Genomic DNA, 25767 nt, shown 5'->3' with positions numbered 1-25767 from the left:
AAATCATTCAAATCAAAATTCCATAGTGAAAAATGTTGGGCAAATTACCTATTAGAGCCATATTTTGTGAACTGTTGAATTTATGGACAACATATTTTCTGCAAATATCACACTTTAATTTTCCTAGTGCTTATACAATGCCATAGAAAAGGTCCTGTTTATGGTCCCTTGGTTCTCTCAGGAGAAAAAGAAAGAGAACTAATTTTCCTTATGATGAAATGGAAGAATTCCTCCTTGAGAACAGTAAGCAGGCCATGAAAACCCCTGTCTGCACAGATATGAAGGATGTGCTAATACAGAATTCCGTGACCTATTTCCCTCTTTGCTGCAATTTAAAATAAGTAACAAGGGAGGAAGAAATGAGAGTTCCCATTATAGCTGAACGAATATAATTTATATATTAGGAATTTATTGACTATAAAATTTAGGAAACTTTTGGAGTTAATACTCAGGAAGTGGTATTATGACCCTGTCTGGAAAAATTAAGAAAAAGATTCCAAAAGCCAGAAGAAAGCCTTCTAACACCTCTCTCAAAGCTGCTTGAGCTACGTGATCTTACGTTTGAGTCACTAAGCATTCAGTCAATCCAACCAGTTTCACTCACCTAGCTCACCCACAAGTTAATGACTCCAAATCAGTCAAGATTTCTATGTTCTTTTATCTTTTAGATTCTGATTCAAATACAAACATTCTCCTTTTGCCTTCCTACAGTTTTGCACGAAGCACATCATACCTCTCCCAGCCTGTAACCAGTATCGTCTTCTTAAGAACCAGGATCTGTGAAATATCCACAGCTCCTTCTCTCCCAACATTTAATATGTGGTGACAGTATCCACTGAAGTCCCATACCTTTAAGAGAAAAACTTAGTCACCTTTGAGACAAGAACAGAAAATGCCTTCTTCACTGAGTAAAATATCACAGTGTAATAGGATTATTTTAAACTTTTGTGTTTATATTCTGGACAAGAGCTGATTCACTTAGCATGTACCATAATTAAGAAAATCCTCTCACCATTTAAATTTACCCATTATTTTTTGTTTGTAATAATCCTATTACACTGTGTGATTTTACTCAATGAAGAAGACATTTATATTACTCAATAGCCTAAATCAGCTATTATTAGAATAGATCAGGTTACAAGTAGAATAACCAAAAATAATGGGTAAATTTAAATGGTGAGAGGATTTTCTTAATTATGACATACCCTAATTATATACACTCATATAAAGGCTTTAAATGAGTATGCATTTTTAAAGGGAAGACTATAAAATCATGCAGAGCCACATTTTGGAGTCTGTTGAAACCCTGGTTCTTTCTCTAAGTGTTTGTCTCTAAATTTCAGTTTCCTCATTTATGACACGGGACACTTACTGCTCTGGGACATTTGGAGGATTAAACATCTAATACAGAGCCTGAAACACAGTCCTTATGGATAGGTTTCCCATCTTCTCCCAGTAAAATATCCTGTTGATAGTGGATGCCAGATCCCATCCTACAGAGACACAAGCACTTTGAGTTTACTTCCTCAGGCAGGTGGTGAGGACACAGGCCCAATGGGTGAACTTTACAACAGAGCATCATCAGATCACTAAAACTAAGCCCTGCCATGAAACATCGTTGGTGTATCATCTACAAAGAGCAAGTGGGCACTATCGAAATTAAATTGCATATACCCTTTGACTAGACTCGCTTGACTTTCAACTTCTAGAAAAATCATCTCACAGAGGCACTTACATGTGTGAAAAGACATATTTTGAATATTTTTATATTCTTGAAGCAGTTTATAAAGCTAAATACCTGAATCAACCCAGCTGCTCATTAACAAGGGACTCAACAGTCAGAATATGGAATACCTATACTGTAGCTTACAATGGAACCGTTAAGAAGAATATGTCATTTCTATATTTCTAAGCTCAGTCAAAACTGGACCAGCTATGGAACCTTAAGCAATTTGCTTTATTTCCTTGGGTTTTAGTTTCCTCCTCTGTAAAATTGGCATATAGATATATATGTGGGGGGATGTGGGGGGGTGTGCATTTGTGTGTTTGTATGTGTCAAGTGCTTAAAACAGTACCAGGTTCTTAGTGAGCATGCAATAAAAGTTAGCTAACATTATTATTATTGTATGCATTCATATGACTCAATGTCCACAATAGAAAAATGCAAAACGCAGAACAACATATCTATCAGGCTGCCCTTAAGAAACAGATGCTGCCCTTTGGCTAGAAGGATGCACAAGAAACCAGTTAACAGTGGTAGAGCTACAAGGGAGGAGCTGTGAGCAGAGGTGAGAAAGAAACTCTTCTCACTGTGTAACTCTGATATTTCAAATTTTATTGTATGATTACATTAATTATTCAAAACACTAATCAATTAAAAATCAGATACCTCAAAACCATGATAAATAGGGCAATACTTTTAAATCTTGGATGACATAGGTACTGGTTTTGGATCCTAAATTATAAATGATTAGAAAATGTCATTCATTCTTGTCTCTTCATAGAACATGAACAGCTCAACCCAGGTTTATACATCTTACACAGAGGTTGCCAAATTTCAGAATTCTGTTGTGCTATTATGATAAAGACAAATATACCTTCAAAAGCTGTGATTATACTACTAAATTCACATTAACTTCGACGATGCGAAGCTTGAGATGTTGAAGAGTGCACATGCTCTTTACCCATGTCACTTCATTTTCCTCTAAACGTGGCCCTTAGCAAACCCACCTAAAATAATACCCACAAATAGGTACTGTAAAGATCTGATTGTCCCCAGGTCCAACTAAGTCCCTTAGCTGGGACTATCTGCAAGCTTTTAGCAACCATCTGCAAGTCTGCCCTACTCTGGATTCTATAACCGGTTACTTTCCAAGAAAGGGGTAAAAGGAACCTAGTCTACTCATCTCATTTCTCAGTTCAGTCTCATGCCCCAGGACCATAAGTGGGATACTCACTTGCTCCTTTTCCCTAAGTCTGTCTAAAACTCCAGTTCCAGTTATTCCTGTTTTATTCCACCTTGACTACTGGGGTTGGAATTGTCCCGTCACCTTCATACATCTTACCAGTTCTGTAAACTACATTACTTAAACCCAAGCTCCCAGTTCTTACCTCATGCCATTTAATCTTCCCAGAGGCCCAGCTCTGTTGATTTCCAGAGATTTTTCACTGCAACCTGCCATAGCACCTCCTTCACACTGACAGTGGCCAGCCTGGCATCCCCCTAAATTCTTGCCTCCAACTTCCATCATGTTCTACCCACATATCCAGAGAACTTTCCATTACCCTCCCTTGCAGCCTACCAGCATGCATCATACACCCCACCATGGAAGGCATACCTCGTTAATACCCTCTGATTCTAGTTATGACAGAAGTTTGAGAATCATTCAAAGCTTATTCTGGGAAACTGCCTTCTGTTGCCTTAAAGTGTCACAAGCCATCTCCAATCAAAGACTGTCATTAGTCTCAGAGCTGAGGGGAGCAGAGAGGATTCTCTGGTAGGCATGATTTCAGATAGCAAGTATCTAAGCTTTGCATGAAAATTTGATCATTTTTGCAAAGCATAATAGCACCTTTCTCCCAGAATAAATAGGTAATAGTTACAAAACAAGAAAAGTGGAGTATTAAATACCATTAGTTTAGGATAATAAATAAGATGATGATTGTTCTGCTTACGATCCTTCTTTACTGTCTCGCTTTCCTTCACATAAAAGTCCAAATTATAACATGGGTTGATTTTAAAATATTCATTTGCCCCCAAATTTGAACCTGCCATCTTAAAAAGTTTTCTTGGTTGCCCTGATTTCTCATTTTATAAACTAAGAAGAAAACCAGAGATATTAGCTGAAGCATAGGAAAATTATTCGGACTTCTTATTCCCCAAAGTAGTCCTCGATCCAGAATACTGGAAAAGGCTTTCTGACATAAGTAAGCTAAATTGTGTTTTTATTCTAAATAATTTATTCAGAAAAATCATTTATTCATTTTTCCACAAAAGCTTTTTTTTTTTTCCTGACAGATTGTTATTAGATGCTGTGAGTTATTTAACTCTTCTGATCTCATCTTTCCTCTTGCATGGGCAAAAAGGCAAAAACAAATATAGCTATAGCTATGTTTCCTCACATAGTATTTCAGCTTCCTCGTATCTGGGTAGAAAAGCATCACTGCGTCCTCACCTTTATGGTCCCATCTGTGCTGCCAGTCAAAAGCCGTGTCTCATTTGCATCAAGGGCCATAGTGCTGATTTCTGCGTTGCCATGGCAACCAGTAAACTGTTTGATTTTTTGCCCAGTGTCTATCATCCAGAAGGAAACAGTAGACCCCACGTCCGAGCTGATTACCTAAGAAAAAATAACCTTGTAAAGAAATTAAATATAGCCCCAGAATCCACCATTTTTATTTCAATAAAAATACCTAACCTGTGAATTTCCATGGACTGAGATCCCTCCCCACCCCACAATAGTTAGAGACATGTTTGTGATGTATGTTCTTTCTTTTTGTTAAGCTGATAACATTTCAATTCTTCAGCCAGAATGGAAGTAATGAAGGCATGATTCTCTTTACCAGCAAAGATAGGAATCTACTTCCCTTATCCACCATTCAGCTGGCTGTCTAGAGGTCATCCTGAAATTGAATCGTACTGAAAAGAAACTTAAAAATCTACTGCATTTAGATGAGAAAGTTGATTTTATTAGTCACGGTGTTCTGACACTATTTACTATATGAAAAGAAGCATCTTACTGTATTTCACCTTCCCTTTAGCATGCAGAAGAGAAAGCACTACCAGACATTATGGGAAAATAAGTTAATTTTAACAAACCTATAGAGCTATCACTTTCTTTCTTTTTTTTTTAAGATTTTTGTTTTTATTTATTTGTTTGACAGAGAGAGACACAGCGAGAGAGGGAACACAAGCAGGGGGAGTGGGAGAGGGAGAAGCAGGCTTCCCGCGGAGCAGGGAGCCCGATGTGGGGCTCGATCCCAGGACCCTGGGATCATGACCTGAGCAGAAGGCAGATGCTTAATGACTGAGCCACCCAGGCGCCCTTGAGCTATCACTTTCAATGCCATTAGTCCCTTTCTTCCTCCTCTCTCAAGGTGCTGTATATATTTTTACAGCTAAACACAATTATTGATAGGCCACTAAAAACAAAGAACACAGGAAGGGTAAATATAAATCTGCATATATACTCCAAGAGGAAAGCAACAAAACAAACGCTAGAAGGGATAGGATTATATATAGTAGCCCGACAGTGAGAAATTTTATGGTGGCAAATAAACTGCTAATTTCAGCTCTAGGTATTTAGGCACCCTTTGGAAAGTTAAAATCACCTCATCCATTTGACCTCCGGACCCAAAAGAATGAAAAGCAAACAGACAAAAACACTGAACCCACAAATAAGTAGATAGGAAATTGCCTGAGGCAACATCTAGACTTTGAGAAAACTTAAATCATGACTTTATCTGCATAGGTATGGATTACCATCATATAAATGTAAATTTATCAATAATACTCTAATTTGGGCATCGCATTTTTGTAATCAAATGGGTTCAGGTTTACTGAATGCATATTCAGAAGGCCCGGAGAGTCAGCCATCATGCGTGCATGCATTCATTTGGTTTTGGGGCACGCACTGAACGTCCACTCCATGCCCAGCTCCGTGATGGCAGCAGAGATTCACTAATGAATCCCTGCTCTGAAGGAATCTATACTCCAGGCTTGAATATTAAAATCACCTGGGGAACCTTATAAACCATGACTGTATACCAGGTCAGAGACTCTCATTTAACTGAACTAAGAAGAAGCATTTTTTAATGAGCTGCCCAGGTTACTTAAGTCTGCAGCCTGGGTTGAGAACTATCGGTCTAGGTAAGGAAACAGACAAGAAACAGGTAAGTAAGTGCCAAACAGTACTACAAGTTTGGAGGCCTCACCCCTAGTTGCGGCAGGGGCACAGAGAGTAATATCCAAAATCTTCTGACTGGGATGGGGGATGGGAAATGAAAGGTAAGGAGGGCCAATCTGCAATTGAAGATAGGAACATGTATTTATTAGATGCCAAGGCCTTTACACTCACTATCTCACTTATCTTTATAAAAACCCTGTAAAATAAATAACGTTATCACCCTCATTCTACCAGTGATGAAACTGAGATTCTAATCAGCTAAGCACTGTTCCCAAGCTTATATAACGAGGTTTGAATCATGGACTTCCTATGACAGACACATCATACGGCCTTCTATATTCCAGCATAGTCTTCCCAGATAATTAAGAGTGTGCTTAGGAGAACTAAGCAAGAGAAACAATATGAAGTGTAATGGAACCAGAGTGCGGATGATGAGGTAAACGGTGGAATGCCAGGTGAGGCAGCAAGCTGGTGACAGATAGTGGAATCCCTGAAGAGCAATACTAGAGATCTTAACTAAAGAGAACAGACTGATGGTTACCAGAGGGGAGGTGGGTGGAGGGATGGGTGAAATAGGTGATGGGGATTAAGGAGGGCACTTGTGATGAGCACCAGGCGATATATCGAAGTGCTGAATCACTATATTGTACACCTGAAACTAATATCATGCTGTATGTGAAGTAACTGGAATTAAAATGTAAAAAAAGAGCAATGTTAGAGAATAACGAGTCATGTGTATAAGGTTCTTACTGGGACAGGGAGCTTAGCTTTCATTGGATAGGCAGCAGAGTGTATGACTCGTTCACGGCAATAATTGTTCTTGATGAGGAGGGCGACACAGCATTTTTTGTTCATGGGTTAGTGAAGGTACTCGTGGCAGTGGTGTGGAGAACAAACTGGGGTTGTAGGAAGACCATTTGGGGGCAGCTGTGATAGTCCAGGTAAGACATGTTCACCTGAAAGAGGAGTTCAGCAGTAAAAAAGAGAGGAGAGACTGGGAAATAAGAGAGCCACAATTTTGCCATATTTATGCTCAGCAAAGTGCTGATTGTGAGCACATGATCTCTTGTGGCCTTTTTTTCCCTGAAATTACAACTCTGAATCCAACAACTTCTTAAATGATGTAAAACTCTATATACGTTACACATTTTCTCTCCTGAAATCAAAAGTAGCTTAAATATATTTAATTACCATTGTTCAACAATAGTATAATTTCTAGGACAAAACAGCCTGAATCTTGAAATAATATGCCCTATCTCTTCAATTATCACCTCAGGTAACTGACTGTGTTTCTATTTGCTTTGATTTCTGCAACATGCCTGATAGTTAAGAGCACTGAGTTTGAAGCCAGGATGCGTGAGTTTGAAGGTCAGTTGTCTGACCTTGCGCTCATTGCTTAATGTCTCTAAGCTTCAGTTTCCTCCCCTACGAACGAGAGAGAATCAATAACTACTTCAAACCATTTTTAAGAGGTTTAAATAAGCTAATATTTGTAAAGCACAGTGCATGGTATACAATAAATAAGCCATAAAAGTTAACTAGTGTTACTATTCTATTTAAGCTTTATTTGTCTGACTCTCTATTTTGGGTGATACCACTTTTCATAGCCAAACCAATTTAAGAAAAATATTTCATATCTTGCTTTCTTTCCACCATGACAGCGAATGTAGACAATTATAATTTTAGAAAGCAGATTGTAGATGTACATTGAAATTTCAAATTATATCAGACTCGTGAATTTCTCACATAATTACTTAGGAATTTGCATTGTATTCATTAAAAACAAAACCGTGGAAACATAATTTTCCAAGCATGAGTGAAAATTTTGATGGTGTTTTTTTAAAAAAAGGTTAAAGGTTGTGAAGAGTTTTACTATTTCTATTCAAAAAATATTTATTGAGAACTTATGTTAGGCATTTCAGTACTAAAAGATGGGCATTCCCTGATAAAAACAAACAACAACAAAAGGCAAAGTACAATGAGACCAATGTTCAAGGAAAAGACTTGTTTACTTGTCCGAGACTGGATTGCCCACATTACAAAGCATCTAATCATCGACTGCCCCACTTTTATCTACTGTAGACATTCAATCAGGAATTAGTAACTTTCATATTTTGCTGCTTTGCAGCAAAATTCTCCCTCTTTTGATCACTTGGCTGAGCCCGAACATGCTATTCATCAGTTTTTAGCACCTTTCTCTGTTCATTTCACAATTTCTCATGAAATCTGAATCAGTAATGACAACAGTATAGAGTCAGTCGGATTTCATTTTATAGCAATCTACCTTAAGGTGCAGTCTTCGGGAAAAGTGTGTTGAAAAACAAGGACTGACCATGTCACAAACATACCACCAGTACAAACCAGACTTCTGTCACTATGACAATATCAGAATACAGGAATAGCAAGGCAGGTGAAAAGACTTTCAAAGTTTGATGAGAGAGGAGTGCATTTAACATCACTTGGCAGGTGAGGGAAATGGTTTGACTACAGGGCAGTGGGGACTTTATTTTTAGCAAGCTGTGATTTTTCTCAGGAATAGAGCCCAGGAATGAGTATTGGCACCATATTTATATGCCAGATTTTGACGAGACCAAATCTCCAAGTTATCGGTTCATTCCTGGCTGCTTCTTTTTTTTTTTTTTCTTAAAGATTTTATTTATTTATTTGACAGAGAGAGACACAGTGAAAGAGGGAACACAAGCAGGGGGAGTGGCAGAGGGAGAAGCAGGCTTCCCGCCGAGCAGGGAACCCGATGCGGGGCTCGATCCCAGGACCTGGGACCATGACCTGAGCCGAAGGCAGACGCTTAACGACTGAGCCACCCAGGCGCCCCTTCCTGGCTGCTTCTTACCAGGTGAGACCTCAGATGAGGATGAGGATAGGGCCCCGGCGGTCTGCAGAGTAGAAGTGACACTACCCTAATCATTCCAGTGCAAGTGGGCCTCGGGAGCAAACCGTTGTTCTCCACCTTATATACCCAAGTTAATAACCATTTAGGATTATACGGGTCTTCTTGTCTCTCTCACCTGAAGGTGTCACAGCCAATGACACAAGTCTAAGAGATGTGAGACTGTACCCACATGCCCTAATTGTCTTCTTGTAGTCCAACAACAGTAAGTATTTTAGTCGTCTTTAAATGCATTCTAAGTCCTAGGTCTAAGCAAGAAGGGAAATTAAAAATTATAGCAGCGGAAGTCACTGGCTACCAAGGGATGAGGACATTTGATTTAATTGCTGTTTATAGTTCTATTTTCTAGTCAGTACTCTTTGTGGCCTCATAATATAAAGCAGGTTACCTATTTTATTTCTATTGTGCATCATATCTCCAGAAGTTACATTTCATTAAGTAGTGAGATGAGGGGAATGATAATATCTAAGTACTGGTGCAGAAAAAGTATTCAAATATTTTAAGGCAGCCATTCTCCATTTATAAAGCTTATTTATTACCTCTTTTAGGTTAATTTGTAATTTGCTCTTTCAAATTCATTCCTTGAGTTTATTGAACACCTATGATATGCAAGACATAGGATCTGGGTATTGGGGATTCAGCAGTGAAAAATTCCCACCCTTATTTAGTGGGGGCAGAGATGCAGCCAGATGAGAAAATAAAAAGAAAAAGGGCTATATAGCTATATAGATAGATACAGTCTAGTGGTGATAGGATTATGGAGAAAAATATAACTGAGATGGAGGTAGAGATCATTGGAAGTGAATGCAAAGCTGGGGGCTCTGACAAAGCCTCCTTGAGGAATCATTTGAGGCAAGATGTGACTGAGGTAAAGGAAGGAGCCATGCAGATACCTAAGTGAAGAAAGTTGTAGGCAAAAGAAACAGCGATGCAAAGGCCCTAAGGTAAATTTCCCTTGGACATTCAGGGACTAGCTAGGAGATCAGCAATCCTAGGCAGTGTGAGGGACAGGAGGGGCCACCTGCTGTGACCACCTGTGGTTGTCATACAGGCATTCAAAACACTCCCCACCTCCAAGAACTAGGGGTCAAAGTCAGAAAAATATCACTTCCTCTTTTTTGGCTAATATTTATTTAGGTTTTACTCCTGCTTTGTTCCATGCATGTTTCTATACAATATCCTCTGTCCTTTAGAGAAAGTCTACAAGGGAGGTATTATAATCCCTTTTTTATAGATAAGAAAACTTCTGTTTAGAGAAGTTAAAATCACTTGCTCAGTGCAAAGTATTGGGAACTCTGACTCTAAAACCTCACCGCTTCCCTTATTCTAAACAAATAACTGAGAAAACATGCCTTCAAAAAGTAGTTGAGACTGCACTGGGCCTCCAGGTTCCAGTTCTGCGTGCTTAGAAGTCACCCATCATAACCATAAGTAAAAAGCTAAACAAACTAAAAAAACTGACAGTTCTTCTTTAATCAATAATAGAAATGAGGTCGCAGGCAAATTGCTACCCCCAGAATTGGAGAGATCAACAGGCAAATAGAGAAAATAACAATTTACCAGGGCAGGAACTCGGGAACTGGAAACTCCAGGGGAAACAGTACCAAAAGAGGAAAACCACCACTGTGACTGACGAATTGCTGGGGGCTCCAAGTGGACAAGTCCAAGAGTCAAAGATGCCCGGGGCAGCCAGTCGAGGGGGCCCCCACCATTTTATGAGTCTTATTTTGAGATTATCGACCAGTTTTTTTACTGTAATATTGGAGGGAAATCCCCTTCTGCTTCTGACAGAGGCAGAAGGAAAGAAACTATTTCGAAATACATTAGAGTAATTCTGTTCTTCTTAACAAGGTCCACCCTCAAGAGAAACTACTTAGCCAGGGCCTCACCTGCTGGGGTTTTATCAGTGCTTACCTGATCTGAGGAAGGAAAATAACAAATTCTAGCCGGCTCTAGTCTTCCTATTGGATGTAAGTGCGGGGAAAACTGAGAAGCGTATGTAAAAAATAATTAATTAATTTTAAAAAGCGTATGTGAAGTTCACAATCCAGAGGCACAGGCTCACAAAAGACTGAGGCCTTAATGCTAGGACTACAGAAGGCTTCTCCACCCACACACCTCACCACCACATTTCTAATGGCCTATTTACAGCAGTTCCTTTTATGGCTCCTTATGTCCCACTATCAAGAAAAAATTACAAAACATACTCAAAGTCAAAAACACATTTTGAAGAAAGACAGCAAGCATCAGACTCAGACATGGCAGGGATATTGGAATTATCAAATCAGAAATTTAAAATAACTATGATTAATATGTGAAAGGCTCTAATGGGTAAAGATAGCATGTGAGAACAGATGGGTAACATAAGCAGAGAGACAGAAATTCTTAGAAAGAACCAAAAAGAGATGCTAGAGATCAAAAATGAAGCATGCCTTTAATGGGCTTACTACGAGACTGAACATGGCTGAGGGAAGAATCTTTGAGCTTGAGGATGTATCAGTAGAAACCTCAAAAACTGAAAAGCAAAGAGGACAAAGACTGAAAAAACAAAACAAAACAGTATCCAGGAACTGTGGGACAGCTACAAAAGGTATAACATTCACACAATGAGAATACTAGTAGGAGAAGAAAAAAAGGAACAGAAGAAATACTTGAAACAATAATGACTGAGAATTTTCCCAAATTAGTAACAGGTACCAAACCACAGATCCAGGAAGCTCGCATGACATGAAGAAGAATAAATGCCAAAAATAACGATGCGTGGGCACCTCAGAGTCAAAGACGACATCTTGAGAGAAGCCAGAGGAGAAAGATAACTTCCTTCAAAGGAACAAAGATAAGAATTATATTTGAGCAGGATAACAACAGATGTTGCCGAGGATGCAGAGAAAGGCAAACCCTCTTGCACTGTTGGTGGGAATGCAAACTGGTGCAGTCACTCTGGAAAACAGTATGGCGATTCCTCAAAGAGTTAAAAATAGAACTACCCTAGGATCCACAAATTGCACTACTAGGTATTTACTCAAAGGATACAAAAATACTGATTCAAAAGTGTACATGCACCCCAATATTCATAGCAGCATTATCAACAACAGCCAAACTATGGAAAAAGCCATTGACTGATGAATGGGCAAAGAAGATGTGGTGTGTGTGTGTGTGTGTGTGTGTATGTATACACACAAACACAATGGAATATTACTCAGCCATCAAAAAGAACGTGGATGGAACGAGGGTGTATTATACTAAGCAAAAAAAAAGTCAGAGAAAGACAAATACCATATGATTTCACTCATATGTGGAATTTAAGAAACAAAACAGATGAACGTATGGAAAGGAGAGAGAGGGCAGCAAACCATAAGAAACTCTGAGGGTTGATGGAGGGAAGTGGGTGGGAGATGGGCTAAATGGGTGATGGGTATTAAGGAGGGCACTTGTTATGATGAGCACTGGTATTATTTGTAAGTGAGGAATCACTAATTTCTACTCCAGAAACCAATATTACACTATATCCTAATTAGAATTTAAATAAAAATTCGAAAAGAAAAAAAAAGAATTACATTTGACTTCTCCTTAGAAAACATGCAGTCAAGAAGGGAGTGAAGTGATATATTTAAAGTGTTAAGAGGAAAAATCCACCAATCTAGAATTCCCTATCCTGTGAAAATAACCTTAAAAATAAAGGAGAAATAGACTTTCTCAGACAAACAAAAATTAAAGAAATCTGTTGCTAGTAGACCTGCCTTCAAAATATGTTAGAAGTTCTTTAGAGAGAAAGAAAATAATTTAAGTCAGAAAACAGGCTCTACATGAAAAAGGAAGGACATTAAAGAAGGAATAAAAGAAGGCAGAACAAAAACTTCTATTTTTCTTATTCTTAATTGATCTAACAGAGCAAAACAATAATACCAACAATGTATTAAATTATGTATGCTTATGTATACAAAAATGATTATATACAGATACATGCTTATATATAAGAGAAATTAATGACAGCAATGATACAGGAGGAAAGAGGGAGGAATTAGATTATTTTTTTATTATAAGGTACTAAAACTACTTGTGAAGTAATATAGTGTTATTTGAAAGGGGACTTGGATTTGTTATTAAAGTATATTGAAAACTAGGGCAACCATTAAGTTAAAAACAAAATATAACTGATATACTAAGAAAAGAGAGGAAACAGAATCATTTTAAATGTTCATTAAAACCATGAAAGTCAGAAAAAGAGTAGAAGATAAAAATAGGAACAAAGAGCAAGGGCAACCAATAAAAAACAGTAACAAATATGAAAGCTATTAGTCCAACTATATCAATAATCACTTTGAATGTCAATGGGCTTTACGAACTAATCAAGCCAGATTTTCAGATTGGATCAAAATCAAGACCCTCGGGCACCTGGGTGGCTTAGTTGGTTAAGCGTCTGCCTTCAGCTCAAGTCATGATCTCAGGGTCCTGGGATCGAGCCCCAGGTCGGGCTCCCTGCTCAGGGGGGAGCCTGCTTCTCCCTCTCCTCCCCACCTGTGCTCTCTGTCACTCTCTCTGTCTCTCTCTCAGATAAATAATTAAAATCTTTAAAAAAAAAATCAAGACCCAACTATGGTGTATAAAGGAACCCAATTTAAATATAAAAACACATACAGATTTAAAGTAAAAAGGATAAAGAAAGATATATCATGCTAACATGAATCAAAAGGGAGCAGGAGTAGCTATATTAATTTCAGACAAAGCAGACTTTAGAGCAAGAAAGTTAGTACGGATGAAGAGGGGCATAATGATAAAGGGTCAGGTCTCCAAGAAAACAACAATCCTTAATATGTATGACTCTAACAACTGCATCAAACTACATGAGGCAAAACTGGTAGAAATGCAAGGATAAATACATTAATCCACCTTTATAGTTGAAGCTTTCAATACTCCTCTATCAGAAAGGGACAGAACCAGCAAGCAGAAAATCAGTAATGATATAGTTAAACTCAAAAACATCATCAATCAAGTGGATATAAATATAAAATAAACTACTTCATATAAAAATAGCAAAATATACATTTTTCTCAAGCTTGTATGGAACACTCACCAAAACAAACCATATTTTGGGACATAAAATACACCGTAACAAATTTCAAAGAATAAAAATTGTACATTGTCTGGTCTCAGACCACAATGAAATTAAACAAGAAATCAATAACAGAAAGATAATTGGAAAAATCCCCAATACTTGGAGATTAAACAGCACATTTCTAAATAACACGTAGCTCGAAGAAGAACTCTCAAGAGAAATTTAAAAATATTCTTAACTAAATTAAAATGAAAATACAGGGACGCCTGGGTGGCTCAGTTGGTTAAGCATCTGCCTTCGGCTCAGGTCATGATCCCGGGGTCCTGGGATAGAGCCCTGGGTCACGCTCCCCCCTCAGTGAGGAGTCTGCTTCTCCCTCTCCTCTACCCCTCCCCTCACTCATGCTCTCTCTCTCTCTCTCTCAAATAAATAAGATCTTTCAAAATAAATAAATAAATAAATAAATAAATAAATAAATAAATAAATAAATAAATAAAATGAAAATACAAATAAAAATTTTTAGGATGCAGAGAAAGCAGAAATTAGAGGAAAATTTATGCATATATTAGAAAAGAAAAAAGAAAAGTTAATACAATTAAAAGTAAGCAGAAGAAAAGATTAAAATTAGAGCAGAAATCAATGAAACTAAAAACCAAATATTTATAAAGTCAATGAAACCAAAAGCTGGCACTTTGAAAAGATCAAGAAAATTGATAAGATTCTAGCCAGGCTAAGTAAGAAAAAAAAGAGAGGACACAAATTACTCATATCAGAAATGAAAGAGGTGACCTCACTAGAGACCCCATACACATTAAAAGGATAATAGAGGAATACTATAAAAACTCTATGCCTACAAATGTGACAACCTAGGTGAAACAGGCCAACTTTTTTAAAGACACAATCTTCCAAAATTCACACAAGAAGAAATAGACATAAGACAAGTCCAGATGGGCCTAGATCAATGAAAAAAATTGAATCAATAGTTAATAATGTCCCAAAACAGAAAGCACCAGGCCGTATGGGTTCATCAGTAAATTCTATGAAACATTTAAGGAAGAAATGATGTCAATTTACTATAATCTTGTTCAGAGGACAGAAGCAGAGAGAATATTTCCTGACTCATTCTATGAGTCCAGCATTACCCTGATACCAAAACCAAACAAAAACATTAGAGAAAAGAAAACTACAGTCCAATATGTCTCATGAACATAGATACAAAAATATTTAACAAAATAATAGCAAATCAAATCCAATAATTGCATAAAAAGAATCATACAGCATAACCAAGTGATATCTATCCCAGGTACGCAAGCCTGCTTCCCACCTGAAAATCAATTAATGCAATCCATCACATTAATAGGCTAAAAAAGAAAAATCATGTGATCATATTAATAGAAAAAAAGCATTTGACAAAATCCAACATCTATTCAAGATAAAAATGAGCAGTAAGCTAGTAATAGAGGGGAACTTCCTCCACTTGATAGAGTATTTGCAAAAAACTTACAGCTAATATCGTACTTAATGGTGAGAAATGTGAAGCCTCCCTACTAAGATCAGGTAAAAGGCAAGGATGTTACCTCTCATCACCCCTTTTCAATATCATATAGAAGCTTTACCTAATACAATAAGACAAGTAAAGGAAATTAACAGTATAAAGATTAGGAAGGAAGAAATAAACTGTCTTTATTAACAGATGATGTGATCCTCTATGTAGAAAATACGAATGAATCAACAAAAAACTCCTGGAACTAATAAGTGATTACAGTAAGATGGCAGGATACAAGGTTAATATACAAAAGTCAATCAGTTTCCTATATAGCAGCAATGAAAAGTAGAATTTAAAAATAAAACTGTAATACCATTTATATTAGCATCCACAGAAATTAAATACTTAGGTTAGGTATAATCTAAAAAAAAATGAATAAGGTCTATATGATATAAACTACAAAATTGTGGTAAATTAAATCAAAGAATTAAATAAATGGAGATATTCCATGTTCTTTGGATAGGAAGACTCAATATTGTCAAGATCTCAGTTCTCCCCAACTTAATCAATATATTCCATGAAAAGCAAATAAAAATTCCAGCAAGTTATTTTGTGGACATTGACAAGCCAATTCTAAAGTTCATATGAAGAAGGCAAAGACCCAGATAAGCTAACACAATATTACAGGAAGAGTACAAAATTGAAAGACTGACACTACCAACTTTATGATTTACCATAAAGCTGCAATAAAGACAGTGTAATATTGGCATAAAAATAGACAACTGGATCAATGGAACAGAATAGAGAGGCCCAAAAACAGATGCACATAAATAGAGTCTAATGATCTTTGACAAAGAAGCAAAAGCAATATAATAGAAAAAGAATATCTTTGCAACAAATGGTGCTGGAACAACTGGACATCAACATGTAAAAAGATGACTCTAGACACAGACCTTACACCCTTCACAAAAATTAACAAAATGGATCACAGACCTAAAAATACAGGAGGAAATTTAAATGACCTTGGGTTTGGCAGTGACTTTTTAGATAAAACACTAAAGGTATGGTCCATGAAAGAAATCATTGATAAGCTGGACTTCATTAAATTTAAAAATTTCTGCTCTGCAAAAGACATTGTCAAGAGAATGAAAAGATAAGCCACAGATTGGGAGAAATTATTTTCAAAAGACATATATGATGAAGCACTGTTATCTAAAATATACAAAAACTCTCAAAATTCAACAATAAAACAACCCAATTTAAGAAATGGGCCAAAGAACTTAACAGACACCTCACCAAAGAACATAAACAAAGAACATAAACAAACATATGAAGAGATGCTCCACATCATATGTCATTGGGGAAATAGTAAAATAATAACACAATATGATGCATCTATTAGAACGACCTAAATCTGGAACACTGACAACATCAAATGCTGATGAGGATGTAGAACAGTAGGAACATTCACTCACTGCTGGTGTGAAAGCAGACTGGTACAGCCACTTTAGAAGGCAAGTGGCATTTTTTTTTTTTTTTACAAAACTAAACATATTTTTACCATTCAATCCAGCAATCATGCTTCTTGATATTTACCCAAAGGAACAGAAAACTTATGTCCACACAAAAGCCTATGCATGGATGTTTATAGCAGCTTTATTCATAATGGCCAATACTTGGAAGCAACCAAGATGTCCTTTAGTAGATGAATGGTTAAATAAATGGTGGCACATCTATCCAATGCAATACCATTCAACATTTTAAAAAATGAGCTCTCAAGCAATTAAAATACATAGAGGAGACATAAATGCAGATTACTGGGTGATAGAAGTCAATCTGAAAAGGCTGTATGCTATAATGGTGGATGCATGTGATTACACATTTGTCTAAACTCATAGAATGTATCACACCAAGGTTGACCCTAATGTAAGTTGTGGTTACATTTGGTTACATTTGGTGATAATGATGTGTCAATAGAGGTTCATCGGTTGCAACAAATGTACCACTCTGGTGGGGGACGTGGATAATGGAGGAGGGGATGCTAATGGGAGGACAGGGGGTATATGTGGTATTTCTGTACTTTCTACTCAATTTTGCTGTGAACCTAGAAGTGCTCTTAAAAAAAAAATTCTTAAAAAAAAAAAAAGGCCAAGACTGTGATGATGAGAGAGGCTGAGGAAGGTGTCCTCACCTACTCCTCTGTTGGATTTCATGCAGCTTTTATGGAGACTATTTGACAATATCCATCAAGGTTACAGACATAAATACTCTCTGACCAGATAACTTCAGTTCTAGGAATTTATTCCACAGATGTTTCCACACTTGTGCTAAAGTTGTGTGTTCAAGGTTAAAAACTACTACATTATTTGTAATATAAAATACTGAAATCAATCTAAACTAATAAAATTTGGTATGCCCCTGCAATGGAGTACTGTTCAGCTATAAAAAAGAAAGAGGATACTCTTTAGGTAATGAGATAAGATGATCTCTAGGCTGGATTGTGAGATGAAAAATCAATGTACAGAACAGTGTTTCTGTGTATAATGCTATCATTTGTGTAAAAACATTTTAAAAAATATCAATTCTTAAATATTAAGAATTACACATATCCATATTTAAAAGTGAGTCTACATCTGTACCTCTGTATGAATAGAATAGCCCTGAAAGGGTGCTTCTGAAAGTCATAAAAACTGGGTGCCTCCAGGGAAGGAAGCTGAGTAGGTAGAGACGGGTAAGAGGAAATTTTCACCATATACCCTTTTGTCCTTTTGAGTTTTGTTACATTGAAATGTGTTATTCCTTCCAAGCTAATCACACTTAAATATGCACGTGCATATGTGTGTGCATGTGCATGTGTGTGTGCATGTATACATTTTGGAGTAACGCTAAGACTAGGGTACTTCCTGTGTCTCCAACAAGTGACCAGATCTCATGGCCTCAGGATTGACATGTAACTAAGTTCAGCCTTAAGCTGACACTGAAGAGCCGCGTTAATAAAAGGAAGGTCGGGGCGCCTGGGTGGCTCAGTTGGTTAAGCGACTGCCTTCGGCTCAGGTCATGATCCTGGAGTCCCTGGATCGAGTCCCGCATCGGGCTCCCTGCTCAGCAGGGAGCCTGCTTCTGCCTCTGACCCTCCCCCCTCTCATGTGCTCTCTGTCTCTCTCATTCTCTCTGTCTCAAATAAATAAATAAAATCTTTAAAAAAAAATAAAAATAAAAATAAAAAAATAAAAGGAAGGTCACCCGGAGCCCAGCAAATAAGGCAGGCAAAGAGAAAGTTTCCATTAGTGTTCATCCAGTTCTGTTCAAAAGAGAAACTCATTGATTTTGCCTTAAATACAAGCACTAAGAGGTATAACGTCTTGTAAGGTGGAGATAAATTTCCTTCAAGCTTGTCCACTCCCCTTTGCTCAGATTTACATTTACCAAGGGAACTACCAATTGAATTGGTTAGAGTCTCAAACATCTCAATTCCCAAAAAATGGTGTGCAGAAGAGAGGACAGGAGATGCACTGTCACTAGAAAATTAGAGCCCGGGCACCTGGGTGGCTCAGTTGGTTAAGCGACTGCCTTCGGCTCAGGTCATGATCCTGGAGTCCCTGGATCGAGTCCCGCATCGGACTCCCTGCTCAGCAGGGAGTCTGCTTCTCCCTCTGATCCTCCCCCCTCTCATGTGCTCTCTCTCTCTCTCATTCTCTCTGTCTCAAATAAATAAATAAAATCTTAAAAAAAAAAAAAAGAAAATTAGAGCCCAACCCCATTTTTAATGAATGATCTGGCTTGATGTTTGGTGTGATAGCGTGAGAGTTGGTCCTCAAGAAACAGCACCACTCTGACTAAAGTGAAAAAGATCTAGTCTTCAAATTTTTGAAGTCAACATCCCATGCCAGATTATGGGAACTTCACCAGTGACCTCAGGGGTCCTGCTGGAGGCAGCCAGGCCATCGCTGACATGTCTCTTTACATAACCATGCACGTGATTAATATGTTTACTCTTAGAGATTGGGTAAAATGGTTAAGATTCCGGGAGGCAATTTGTGTATCGAATTATCTAATATGCATATATTTTAACCTAGAAACGCATTCCTAAGATTTTACCCTAGAGAGATAAAGTCATGAGTGTGAATATATTTATGCACAAAAAAATTCATAATAGCAAAATTCTCATCAAGGCAAATGGATCAGTAAATTATAATACACATATACAATGGGACACTGTGCTGCTTTTTATTTTTTTTTAATTTTACCTATTGTGCTGCTTTTTAAAAATGATGAAGTAGGTACAAGGATATATATTCATATATGTATGTAATTCCAATATATCACAGAATAAAAAAGTTTACAGAACCATATTTATATAAAATATTCTATGCACAGAGAGATATTTAGAACATGATATTTCCTCAATACTTAGTTCATTTTTTGAGCTTACTGCATGGTTTTAATTTCTTATAATAAGCACATAGTGTTTTACAAAAATAAGTTATTTAAATAATAAAAATGGTTAATATCATTATCTGCCCAAATGCGATGATGCCTAAATATCTAGTCTGACTGTAAATATGTCCTAGATGCAAGACAAACTGAAACGTTGCCTATTTTACAGAAACACATAAACCCACGTCATTAGGATAATAGCCATAGTGATAACTCAGAAATTTTATCTATTCCCGTTACAGGATACCTACAAATACGTTTTTTAAAGCTTCCTAACCTTCATGGGTTTTTAATAAAAGCTTCATTTAAGAACTCAGTGCAAAGACAGTTCATTACAACTGCCCCCAGGATATTGAGTTACTTTGATTCTTTCAAAATTAAGCATTCCAGGGACTCCTTCATCCTGTCCCAACTTGTCCTGCTGCTAGCTAGCTGCAAGGGCACGCTTTGCTGGGTGAAGAAAAGCATGTGGTTTCTTTTAAAAGATTTTGTGGGGCTTAATATCACTTTCTTAGATGAGGGTGCGAGGATATACCAAGAGGCAGGAAGATAAAGGAAAGTCACAGACTGCAACAAGTTGCTTTTATATAGAGATTGTGTGGAGGCTCCACCAAAGTCCAGACAGAATGAATTCACAATAAAGTGTTGGCATCATGTTAAAATGACAGCAACAGAAAGGAAAGTTTTCATTAAACTCAGACAAAAACAAAGTCTACCAAAAAGACACCAAACCAGATAACCACAGAGCAAGTGCCAGTGGATGGAATAAGCATGGATTCCTTCTGAACTTGGAATGAGAAGTGGTGATAATTCACCAAACCTTGCAATTGAGCAGATATTTGATATTCAGGAGAGTCTAAGGAGTTGCAGGAAAATGCAGAAGTGGGAAACAAGGATCTTTTCCTTACACCAAAAACATAGGAGGAGAGAAAAATGGGAGTTAAATGTCTGACTGGAAAAGAACTAGAAATTCGAGCAATACTCTAAGAGCGGAGAGGTAAGTGTGGCGTGTCCCTGGAGACTTCAGGAGCTGAGAGGACCAAAGATGGGCTCTGGGACTGAATATTTCTGAGCAGGAACTGCAAGGGCTGAGGAGAGAAGGTGCAGGGTAAACAACTTCCTTTCCTGAAGGGGCATTCCTGGATGAAGCCCAATTCAGGGTCCCCTCCCCCATCCAACATTTAACCTGAGAGGTATGGGGGCGCTGGGGGAGCCTTGCTAAGGCTGGCCATGTGGGAGGAGGGAGGGCTGCTTCCGAGAGGCAGGCCACAGCAAGGCAATGCTGGAGGGATCCGTGCTGTTACCATTTTCATGTCTAGGCTCCCCACTCCCCCTCCTCCCCTCCCCGCCACCACACACACACACACATTTAAGAGTCAATAAACTAAAGCTTAGACATGAGAAGCTAGCTGCCCAACATCTGAACTCTGATCTAACTCAGCAGTTCTCAAAACTTTTGATCTTGGGATTCCTTTACACTCTTAAAAATTATTGAAGAATCCAAACAGCTTCCATTTATGTGGGAGAGAGAGAGAGAGAGAGACTATGTATCTACCATATTGGAAATTTAAACTGAGCAACCGTTAAAACACAAGAATACAAAGTCATATATTCCTTTAGCTGTTAGAGCAATGATGTCATCACTCAACCTGTAGCCTCTAGAAAACTCCACTTACACTCATGAGATAGTAAGAGTGACAAAAACAAACAACAAATTAATAATATGATGAAAATAGTTTTGATCTTACAGATTCCCTGAAAGAATCTGAGTCCCCCCAGGGGTCTGAGATCACACTGTGAAAATTGCTCTTTTAACTTCAAGTCCTTGCTTTATTTTTGCAAGACCAGGCAGTGGTATACTCAGTGAATGACGTTCCCAATCTGGTTCTCAGCTCCCTTTACTGCCTCAACTCCCACAACATTTGCCACGTACTTCCAAACACCAGAACAAATCCTCTCCCTGTTTAAAAAAAAAAAAAATGCACTGTGAGTGCTCAAGCCTCTTTGAAGGTGCTGGTGATGTATCTTCTGTCTGGAACTGCTTCCTTCTCCTTCTAGAGAATCCCGCTATGAGATTTCTGGGCTCTAGTCTGTCACCCACCCCAGCCGCAGGCAGAACTGATCACCTGCCATGGACAGCACTTTGCTTTTCTCTCTACTTCATTTTACTGGATTCCATTTTTCCTTTGTGAGTTAGTAATGTGTCTGCCTTCCCTTCTTTCATCCGTCAGCCCCAAAATGAGCACCTGTCAGCAATGAACACCAAGAAGACCTCCAGGACCTGAGTTTCCCTAAGCTACTGGAACGAAGAAACTATAGTGGATGGATCTGCTTCCTCATTGCTGGCACCTGGACTTGTTCAAAACTATTTTATTTGCTTTGTCTAATTACTCTGAAATAATAAATTATCACTGGTGGATGGCACTGTGGGTGATATTGTTTTCTTTGTTCTTAACTGCAATACATTTTTATAGTTATAAATGTAATACAATGTTAAAATGTTTCTCTATAGCTTAGCCACTAATAATCAGGAAACATGTATGAAATGAACGGCTCTATGCACTTTATATACATATCAATGCTTTTAATTATTTATACTCTTAACAGCAAAAATAAGTAGAGGTGCAAATACCCAACCCGATTGCACAGGGATTCTTCCCACAGCCTGCACCGTATGGGCATATTCCACTGTTCCTGGTAACTTGCATATATTTGCACTATCTTAGCTTTATCTTCATGTCCCAAATGGAAGGTTCCACATCTTTGTGTCCCATTTCCTGAATTCCTCATGGGATATTGCTCATCTAATGGCCAGACGACATAGGATCTTAACATCTACATACAAACCTAGCTTCTTAACTCCGCAGCTCTCAATTAGCAAAATGTTCTCCTGGAAATAAATACATCTCTCGCTTGGCCACCAGGGAGCTGAATTAACTGGCTGCCTTGGTGAAGTTCAGTAAAACACTGACGGGGGGAATGTTCCCTGCAGATGGAATTCAAAATGGATTGTTTCATAAAGGATTTTTATCTCCTAGAATAACCAGAAAACAGTGTTTGAAGTGGTGACATGACACACTACTCATTACTAACAAAGGGCTTTCCGCCCCTCACGCAAAAACCCAACTACTCATTTCTGTGCGAATGCAGAAGCTTCTGCAGAAGGGAAGGGAAGGATGGGCCGGAGTTATTGTTTAATTGGCCGCATGCTGGATATAGGCTCTCTGCTCGGCTCCTGCTGTGCGGGTTACGATCAGTCCTGACGTGATCACGGCAGCAGACTACCCTCCGCCGGTCCCTCTCCCTCCGTGACACCATGCACCCACCCGCCCTGTCCCCTGGAAGGCCTGTGGTCCAGGCGGCATCTTCCCTCCAGAGGAGCCACAGCTTCTTCATTGACATTCAGGTAGCACTCCCATAAGCAAAGGCTGCAAAGTGTCATTAAAGTGGTGGGGAGACAAACAACACTCGTGCCGCATACCAAGTGGCACCACATTTAACTGAATCATTTTATTATGAATACATTCCAGGCTGCCACTGTGAGCCACTGGTGTAAAATAGGCCGGCAAAATGGATCTCTGCTAATTACATTTCATGCATATTTCAGAACTTTCCACGGGGATACGGGAGGCTGGCGTTCATAAAATAGAATTTTACAACCAGGTTCACTTGCATTTGGCATCAAGACGCAAATGAGCAAGTAACAAACAGAAGTTCAGTTACGTCGCATGTTTTGTTTGTTTCCACTGGAATATTGTAATTCCTTATAACTCTATCTGCGTCACCGTGGTCTCTGGCTGAAAATGAAATCCCTCTTCAAATCCACCTGAACACACATCCTTGCAGAAAAGCACAAGGTTATTAAATCGTTTCTTTCCCACAATTTTTTTTTTTTGTCTATATTGGTCCTCAGTTGCCTTAGGTTGAATTAAAGGAATGAGCCTCTGGCCCTGGAGACTTGTCAGGAGAGGGACAGAAAAGCATCATTACCTGCTTCAAGACCGAATTGTAAAGAACACAAGTGACTGCTGTCTTGTGGCTCTTCACCCTTGTGCTGGCCTCGCTTTTCATTGCCAACAATGCGAGCTGGTTATTAAATGAGATGAAAAGTCGTCCATGGGCTTCATCAAAGTGGAAGAGACATCTGAGGTCCTGACTTTTGGGAAAAGAACAAGCTATCCTCTGGATGGACAGCTGGTGCTGAATATCCCAGAGTCTCAAAACCTGGATAAAAAGTGATCAAGTCATATGAACATGTCAAGAACAATTGTCATTTTTTTAGCCAAAATTGTTTCTAGTTAATGCTCAACCCCAGGCAGATTTCCTCCACGGTGCTGTAATTGTTCCTACTTCTGTCATGGCACAGAGTTTTCTTGCATTTCCTTATCCATTTAAATGTCTTCTCACCTGTAATCTTCCCCAGGGAAGGACTGTGTTTTGTCTCAGTCCCCTGAAGAGTGCTGTATTTAGCAAGTACTTGTGGTAGGCAGAGTAATAGTCCCCCCAAATGTCCATGTCCTCCTCCCTGCAGTGTGTATGTTCTTTTGCATGAGTACAAGGGATTTTCCAGATGTGATAAATTAAGGACTTTGAGATGGAGAGATTACGGGTGAGTCCGATGTCGTCATAAGGGAGATTAGAGTGATGGGATGTGAGAAGGACTCTATCTAGTATTGCTGGCTTTGAAGATGGAGGAAGTGGGCTATGTGTCAAAGAGAAGGCAAGGAAAGGGACTCTCCCCCAGAGCTTCCAAAAGAGGAGCCCCTGCCAACACCCTGATTTTAGCTAAGCGAGACCCATGCTGGAATTCTAACCTGCAGAACACAAATACATTTGTGTTGTTTTAAACTACTGAGTTTGTGGTTGTTTGTCACATTAGCCAACTGAAAAGTAATATGGTCTCTCTCTAATATATTTAATACTCTCTATATAGTTATACATACACATGAATATATTATATCACTATATAGTATATAATACATATATACATATATATTTTATGTGTGTATGAAATAAAAGACTTGGTATTAAGTGAAATCAAGTTTACATAAACCTCAGACATTAGATTCTTATTCAAACACAGACAATCAAGACACAAAAAAGACATGCAGATGGCATGAGACAAGCTGAAGAAAACAGGAAGAGCTGCTTTGCAGGTGCACGTGTGGCTGCTGTCAGCCATGGTACGAAATTAGCACAGGCAGTGAGGGAGAGTCGGAAGGAAGACAGTGAAAAATTCCTCCAAAAGATGCTAACAGGCAAGTTCTAGGGCTAGACTTCTTGAGTTCTAATCTTGGTTCTGTCCCTTACTTTAGGGCTACCTCTAGCAACTTTCTTTGCCTCTCTGAGGTTTTGATGTAGTACCTACCTCATCCAGTGCTATGAAGACAGGAACCAGACCCCATGTCAAGCATTTAGCATGATGACCAGCATGTAATAGTGTTCAATAAATATTTTTATTATTAAATGCATTGTATTATGTTTTCATTGTGTAAATATTAGAACCAAAGAGGTTCTTTCAACTAAACCAGTCTATCTTATCCAATGTAAGAATTATTTCTCAATTATCTATAAAAAATGGTCTGTTTAGGGTGCCTGGGTGGCTCAGTTGGTTAAGCGACTGCCTTCGGCTCAGGTCATGATCCTGGAGTCCCAGGATCGAGTCCCGCATCGGGCTCCCTACTTGGCAGAGAGTCTGCTTCTCCCTCTGACCCTCCCCCATCTCATGTGCTTTCTCTCTCTCTCTCTCATATAAATAAATAAAATCTTTAAAAAAAAATGGTCTGTTTAAGTAAGTGTTTGTAACTCCAGAAGGCAGGCAACCCTGCAGTTCTCAATGTATTTTAAATCATATACTCTTTTGGGAAAATAAAATATGTCCAAAATGATGGTCTATCCCCTCCTAAATGCATATACCCATATATGTACACAATTTCGCATATAATTTTTTGGGTACATAGACATGCACAGCCTT

General features: G+C 38.4%; 1 protein-coding gene across 1 annotated transcript in view; it reads right to left on the bottom strand.

Annotated features, from left to right (window-relative positions):
* Positions 1-25767, bottom strand: part of WDR49 (WD repeat domain 49) — a 141620-nt gene that overhangs the window by 58918 nt on the left and 56935 nt on the right. Inside the window, 4 exon segments of the mRNA XM_064585743.1 lie at positions 702-726; positions 729-849; positions 4176-4340; positions 23784-24017. Of these exon segments, the coding sequence (XP_064441813.1) occupies positions 702-726; positions 729-849; positions 4176-4340; positions 23784-24017 (545 nt within the window).

Source organism: Mirounga angustirostris, unplaced genomic scaffold, assembly GCF_029215605.1.
Source record: "Mirounga angustirostris isolate CCGP_5_RB_7025 unplaced genomic scaffold, mMirAng1.0.hap1 SCAF_1, whole genome shotgun sequence".
Lineage (NCBI taxonomy): Eukaryota > Metazoa > Chordata > Mammalia > Carnivora > Phocidae > Mirounga > Mirounga angustirostris.
Note: the sequence above shows the minus strand (reverse complement) of the source record. Positions and strands in the feature narration are given on the sequence as shown.